Below are 7,597 nucleotides of genomic sequence, written 5' to 3'. Positions count from 1 at the left end.
CTTCTCTTTATCCTTTTTTTTTTTTTAAATACATATAATTTTTTGAAAGGAGAGGATGAGCGCTGCACACAGTACTCAAGATGAAGATACACCAGATATCCATAAAATGATGCAATGACACTTTCTGTGTAATCTTTCATGCCTTTCCGAATAGTTTTTACAGTTGTACTTTCCTTTTTGAACCTGAGTACTGAATATCAGTTTCCGTAGAATTATCTATAACAATTCCTAATTAATTTATAGCCCAAATGCACATACATAGCTGGGGAGTTGGAGTTACGTCTCCCTATGTTCTGCACTTACCAACACGGAATTGGTGATTTTTCCAATTACGCTGAAGTAAGCTTCTTCCTCTTTTTCTTTTCCTCCTCCTTCTTTTTCTTCTCTCTTCTTCTTTTTTCTTTCATCTTCTTCTCCTCCTCCTCCTCTTTTTTTCTTCTTCCTTTTTTAACCTCACAACCTTAATTCCTGTTCTTTGCTAGTTTTCTTCCTTCATCAACACATTTTCCAAACCACATCTTATGGGTTAGCGCATTGAATAGCAGAGGACAATCCTCCTTTGCTACGAGTGCTGATCATTTCGTCACCCTTTTTTTTTTCTTTTTTAAATTTCCCCCCATTCTTAACCATTTATTTACCCATCTTAAGATCACGTGTTATGATCTTCTTTCAATCCATGACAGGTCAGTAGCTTTGACATCCTTTGGAGCAGGACTTTGTCAAAATGGAGAGCTGCAAACCATTACTGGCTCCTCCAAGGAACTCTCAAAAGATTTCTGAGGCATGATTTCTATAAAAACTAGGCTGATCCCTCTCCATTATAAGCATCCCTGCTACCTACTCATTCCTGGATTTCTATTTTTCTAGAAGTTCACTCACTGTGAATTTACATTTTCTTGTACCTTACAGGTGTGTGACTGTGTCCCACATTAAAACTGCACCAGCTGGTGATGTAGCACTGCTGTGTGACAGTCACGTTGGAATCATGGCTGGCATGCAAAGAGCCAGGATGTTTTTCCAGTGTTATGGATGCCCCTCGCTCTCTTAGAGAGGATTGCTTCAGTCCTGGGTGCACTCGCCCTGTGAGGTCTGACACCCTTCCACAATATTTTGCTTGATGTCCCCACTGCCTGAGTGCTCTGATGTCACCTTGTTTCAGTCATTTTTCTCTCTTTTACCCCATGCTTGACTTCTGTGATGTTGACCCAACTTGTGACTCTGGCAGCCAGACTGGGTCACTGCCTAAACAGAATGCAAAGTGGAATGTACTTCAAATTCTGCCATTTATGAAATGTGATTAATCTCTAGGGATTCCCTGACAATTGTATTTTGCTTGTAGAATACCCTGAAATGTTTTATACAAATAGGCTGTGTAAAAATGCAAAGTTATACTATCCTTCCAAACACGTTTTCTGCCTGTGTCTTTTCCTTCCCTTTAGGACCCCTTTGGTTAACAGTTTACCTAACAGGGCTCTACGTCACTGTTCTCTGGACAACTGGACAGCACTGGTTCAGGCTCACTGGGTCACGTGCGGGATTTAAAAGGGGAACCTCTTTTTTTTTTGCCTTTCGTTATTACCAACAGTTTATTTGGGTTACTGGTTTTGTGTCACTAGCATCTCACAAGGCACTGATTTTGGTCCTTGCTCTCCTGGCCCACACGCTCTCCTTTGCCGTGAAGCAGAGACCAAGTGCCATCTTGACCTTACTGCCATGTGCCATGGGGAGCATATGTGGCTCCTATGGATTTAATATAATTCTGATCAGGTTCCTTGTTGCTCGCAGTTTTCTCCAGCCAAGTTCATGGTGTGCCGAGTAACTGTTATTAGAGTCCCCTCTAGAAAGTTCCTATTCACCCAAGTAGTTTAGAGGGGTTTATTTTTCCTGGAACTGGGGAAGGTGAAGAATGCTGACAGTCATTGGTATTAGAAAGATATCTCAGGATATCTCTTCCCTCTTCCACAGCCTGGGGCTTTAGGCCTAAGCTAAATGCTGTGAAGTGGGGGAGAGAGGATGTTTGTGCAGACTGCTCCTTGAAAATAGCGGGTGCTTCACAAAAATGATTCCTCAGCAGAACTGGTCATGCTGATGGCATCCAGCCTGGAGCACCGAGCTGTGTGATGGAATGAATGGGCTCATCCTCTCAGTCCAACCCTGACATCTAGTGTATACCAAGGGGAAATTTTGCAAGTATGAAGTTAAAAATGAAATCTGTGTTATCTGGGGGAGGTCTGGCTTTGCAATGCACTTGCCCTTTCTTTGCTTTGATGATTTCTGAGATAACCACTTGCTACCAGCATAGAAATAATTCTGGGTAATCTATCCCTTTGGGAATGCCTTATGATCTCAGACTTATGATGCCATTTAGAATTGTTATAAATTACTCATTCCAGCTGTCAACACTTGCAAATTTAGCCTCTTTTCTGTTTAGTCAATTTGTGAACTGAGTCTTTGCTCTAATCACTGGATCATTTTGCTCCAGCAAAAGAATTTGGTGTTCTGTTTTTTTGAGGGGAAGCTGTTAGTTTATTTGTTTTAGAAAGGATTAAAGTTTGAATTAAAAATCTGAATGTTAAAATCCACAGTGAATGAGGCATAGAGAGACTCTTGAGCATTCATTCTTTGTATTTTGTGTATTTCTATGTCTGCGTAAACAGGGATTGGAAAGGAAGATTGTCTCCAATGCCCTCAAGGGCAACTGCAGCACCCAGAGCAGAGATAGAGGATGAAGGGGATGAGGAAGGAGGAGGAGTTGTGCCTCAAGAGCTTAAATGAGGTCTTGTTCTTTAGGTCATGAGGCAGACATTTGGGTTCATAAAGCAAATTTGGTTCTGGACTGGCCAAGTCCCCACCTCCTCTCTCCTTCTTGTTGAGGTCTGTTGTTCACTACTGCTGCTCAGGCGTCTGGCCAGCACCAGTCCTTCGTTCTGATCCCTCACTGTCCTTTCGCATGTAATCTTCCTTTTGCCCCAGACTCTCTTCTTCTCTGTGACCTCTCACAGACCTTCTAAGTATCACCACACAGCTCCCTTGGTATGGATCCTGGACTGCAATCACAGAACCGCTGTAGCTGGATGGCACCTCTGGAGTTGGCCAGTCCAAATATGATCCACTGGAGCAGGTTACTCAGGGCTGTGGCCAGTTTGGTTTTGAAAATCTCCAAGGATGGAGGCTGCACAACCTCTCTGGGCTATCTGTGCCAGTACTTGGTAGTAAAAACATGTTTTCTTACTTCTAAGTGGCATTTTATGTATTTCAGTTTGTGCCCATTACTTCTTGTCCTGTTAGTGGGTACCACTGGGAAGAGCCTGGCTCCCTCTTCTTTAGTCCCTCCCATCAGACATTTATATACATTGATAAGATTCCTTTAAGCTTGCTCTTCTCCAGGCTAAACAGAATACAGAAAAACAAACCTGGCTTAGGTAGAACTTTGTCTCAGACCCTAAGACCACATGGGGGCTTAAAACCGACTTTGAAGGTTGGAAAAGACTTGACAGCTTGGAAGAATCCAAAGCTCATGGCAATGTGTGTTACGGTTATAAATACATGAGTTGCATTTTACAGGATCATCGCACCTCCAAGAATAAGCACAAATGGTCCATCAGAAGCAGTTATTTTATTTCTGGAATGTGCTTTCTAATTTTGCTGCTGTCTGCCTGTCCGTGTCTTTTCAGGTTTCTTCAGGATGTTGAGTATAAGGATGGATTAAGCTTTCCTTCACTGCTCCTGGGACAAGGAGCCAGTATCATGGAGTAGAAACTGGCTTTTAATATTCTCTCTTTCTATTTGTAGAACTACATTTCCAGAATACTGGTATTTCTGTTTGCACAACCTCACTTTTAGAGGCCCATGGATTTTTCTGGGGGAGATGTAAAGAACAGAATAGTATGTGTTTGTGAACTAAATACAAGTGAGAAGCCAATATTTTTAATGTGGTTCACTGACATGCACTTTTGACTTTTGCTTGTAGATAACAATAGCTGGGCAGTCTCTCGGCACACAAGAATACTCTAAGGACACGCGTACAAAATGTAAACTCAAAAGGTAGGAAGGGCATAGGACACGCAGGAAGATAATCTGTTAGGATATCTAAACACATCTATTCATGTTAGTAGTCAAAGCATAATACGATTATCAGTTTATTAACCAGTAAGACAAAATTTCAACCAAATTGCTAAACCCAATGCATGCACGTGCTGCTTTATTTGTGAATATGGTGTGAGTTCGTGACACCATCATGAATGTTGCTTTGGATTTGTTTCTGCTTCGGTTTAGCTGGGCAAATCACTTAATAAGCACTACAAAAATGCTCGTTACATCCCCTTCAGATGGCTGATGGGCTTTCTGCAATCCTGAGTTGAAAGTTGCTGAAGCGAAAGGCCATGAAATCTCTTTGTCCTAATTCTATTGCAAATGGAGACCCATCCCTTAGTTTCTATGTAGAGGTTGTTAACCCTTCGAGGTCTGGGGCTGGTTGTTCTGCCCAGTGCAGACTTCTGGAGTGAGACGCAGTTCCAGGTAAATAAGCAAGCTACTGAGGCCCTCGAGCCATCAGTGCCAATGTGCAGACAAAGTAAGCAACTTCAGTCTGGAGCATCCCAGTCCTAACAGTGCTTCGGAAAGGCTTAGCCTGTTTCCTTCCGGTTTTGCTGTAACGGCCATAGCCACGGTGGGTAAAAAAGGCATTTCTGCCCCAGAACACACCAACTCCAGCCATGTGCCTAGGAGAGCAATTTGTGTAGGTTTAGTACTGTCTGCTCTTCAGTGAAGAGTTCAGAGCCCGAAGGACAATAAATAAACCCAATAAACCATGTTGACGCCATTGTACAGTCCACACACGATTCTGCAACACCTAAAGGCTTTGTTCTGGGGGAAGGGGCGATGTTTATCTGATTTGAAAGAAATTGTGTCTTATTCCCACATAAAGTAGCATTTAGCACTTTCACTGAGTGCAATGAGGCAGGTGAAAGCTTTGAGAAACGATTCATCTCACTGCTTCCCAGGAACATTGCAAAAACTCCTGTTTACTTCATTGATCAAGTGAAAAATTACTTTTTTAGTCACTCACATTGCGCCTGGATGGAAAAATGCTGAATTACCAGGCTATGAATATGCAATTTTAAATGAACTGCAGCAAATGATGTATGATGCGGCATTTTTATGGCTGGGCTTCAAGTTGATCTACGCAGGGATGGTAAATTAGGCTGCTGTGCTGTCACAGGTGTCACTGGGACCGTAACTTTTGGCGAAGAACACGTAGCGCTAGGCTTGGAGGCTGCTTTTTTATTTTTTAATATTCAGCTGTGTCAGCATTCCCAAGGCTTGGCAACAAGTCCTCTTTGGAGCAGTGAAGTCAGTTGCATCCCATTTCTGCTCCTGCCTTGTGCTGTTAAGGGCTTTCATGTCTAAACGTGTACATTTTCACAGCTAATCCATTGCTGACATTCTTGTGGATCTTCTCAGGAGTCCGTGCTCTCACCCTTGCTGTATTGTGCACTGAAAATATTCACCAGCTTCACTGATAAAGCTTGGCTGGAATTGCACATACCACTTGTCACATACTTGCTGTGACATACTTTATTGTCTACCTTACACGAATGTTGTTACATAAGCTATCGATTGATTATATTTTACATATAAATCTCACTGGTAGATGAACAGGATTAAAAAAGTACATCTCCTAGTTATCAGCATCCCATTAATAATAAGGCTGGCCTTTTGTACCATACATGATTTTTTATTATAAGCTTGTTGATTACATCTTAAAGCTGAATATCTGCAAATCTACTGCGTTCTCGTGAAAGTTGCTGGGTCTGTCACCGTGGCAAATGAAGTCCAGTGTGCTCTGTCTAGCGCACAGAGCTGTTAAGGTAAGCACAAAACTACTCAGTCCTACCTATTCTGTGTAATATTCTACAAGTACCTGTCTGTGTACAAGTGCTGAAGGCAGTAGCTGGCTGTGAAAACAGTTCTCGGTTGAATCGGTGAATTAAACTATCAAAAGAAAAGCAGGGTGATGTTTCATCTTGCAGCATGCATATGCCATTGAGCAATGTGATTCCTTTTACTCCGTCTGGAATCTTCCACTGGGATTTTTAATCTTTACAGCCCTTCCCAACTGACAGCCGAGGACTCAGTTTGAAAAGTAGGTGCCCAAAGAAAAAATATGAAGTGAAAGGATCAACTATCCAACTAGTTTATCTTTCACCAACCCAGGAATAAATCCTCTGAAAAGAAAAAAAATATCAATAGTCTGCCCTGTTTTAACAGGCAGATGCTGCACGTCCTGTGTGTTTCTCTTCGGAGAGCTCTGCCCTCCGTCCTGTTTGATGTCAGTGCTGACAGCCCTGAGCTGGAAGTTTTCATACTACAGTAAATTACCTCTCTCTCCTCAGAAATACAAGTCATGAGCAGATACAGGCAGAAGAAAGGTTTGTTTTGCATGTCAGGGATTCTAGACTTGATTCTTGCCCTCCCAACCTCCCCGTCTCATATTCCAGCAGAGGAAAGCTGGACGAATGATGCCAGATGTCTGGAGAAAAATGCAGTTTGAAGCATTTGTTGATGTTTTACTGCCGTGTGCTGCCAGTCACTCTGGTGTCTAGTGCCAGGTACGCTGGGTTGGTGGCGTCCTTTGTGTTAACCCTTCTCACCACGCTACACAAAGCAAGGTCTGGTTTGAGGTGCATTCCTCATTCACAGAAATCTTGGGAAGCTGCTTTTAGTAAACCAAGAGAATCCTTCCAACCCCACATGTAAGTCAAATTTCTGTTATCATCTTCTATGATACTTGCTGGGATTTCATGAGATGCAGATAAGCACTTGAAGACAATTTAAATTCAAGTGCATGCTTGAGAAAATTATTATTTATAAAAATGAAAGGACTTTTTTTTTTTTCTATGTGCTACCACTTTGAATGACCCAGAATCATGTACACGGCATTATTGGAGGTATCACTGTAATCTTAGCTGGGGATTGTGTCTCCATCCTTTTCTTCATCTTCCATAATCACTGTTTGCTTTTCTTCTGTAAGCAGCTTAGTGCCTTAAAAACAGAAGGACAGAGACAAAAAAAAAAAAAAAAAAAAAAAAAGGGGTTGGTTTAAAATATTACTTTAGAAAATATCAGGGTAAGAAGAATTTTCCAGTTCTCTCTAATGTAGTTTTCCAGCATCATGGGAGTTACTCCTCATTTATTTTTGGCACATCAGTCTCCTGACATTTAATGAACTAGAACCGGATCATGGCATTTTTAGCTAAATTTTTCAGGTAGTCTTACATCCAGCGTATTTCTGCTCCCTGTGAAAAGAGACACTGACCTTTCTTCTGCAAACCTATTTGTTAAAAGGGTTTAGGAAGTTAGAAGTGGGAAAGAGCTGCATGATGAAATGAATGCTGTGATTCACCTTTGTGACCGGGTCAGTTGATGTGAACATGTTGATGTGTATGCATGCTTGTTGTCTACAGGTATACAGCAATATTGCTTCAGGATCATACCTTCCACAGCTGTCCCCCCCCTTCTCTCTGTCTCCTTCTCCTTCTCTCTCTCTTAGCACAGTAGGTCCACCCCTTACAGATCTCGAGGCTTTCATGTGATA

At 42.0% G+C, this 7,597-nt stretch overlaps 1 protein-coding gene across 1 annotated transcript in view; it reads right to left on the bottom strand.

Moving 5' to 3' along the window:
* Positions 1-6,739: 6,739 nt before the first annotated feature.
* PPP1R17 (protein phosphatase 1, regulatory subunit 17) overlaps positions 6,740-7,597 on the bottom strand; it is a 10,398-nt gene continuing 9,540 nt past the window's right edge. Inside the window, exon 4 of the mRNA XM_010154850.1 lies at positions 6,740-7,044. Coding sequence (XP_010153152.1) covers positions 6,965-7,044 — 80 coding nt within the window. The 3' untranslated portion in view covers positions 6,740-6,964. The remainder of the gene's footprint in view (positions 7,045-7,597) is intronic.

Source organism: Eurypyga helias, unplaced genomic scaffold, assembly GCF_000690775.1.
Source record: "Eurypyga helias isolate BGI_N326 unplaced genomic scaffold, ASM69077v1 scaffold14287, whole genome shotgun sequence".
Classification (NCBI taxonomy): Eukaryota; Metazoa; Chordata; class Aves; order Eurypygiformes; family Eurypygidae; genus Eurypyga; species Eurypyga helias.
This window is presented reverse-complemented; position numbering and strand designations above follow the sequence as displayed.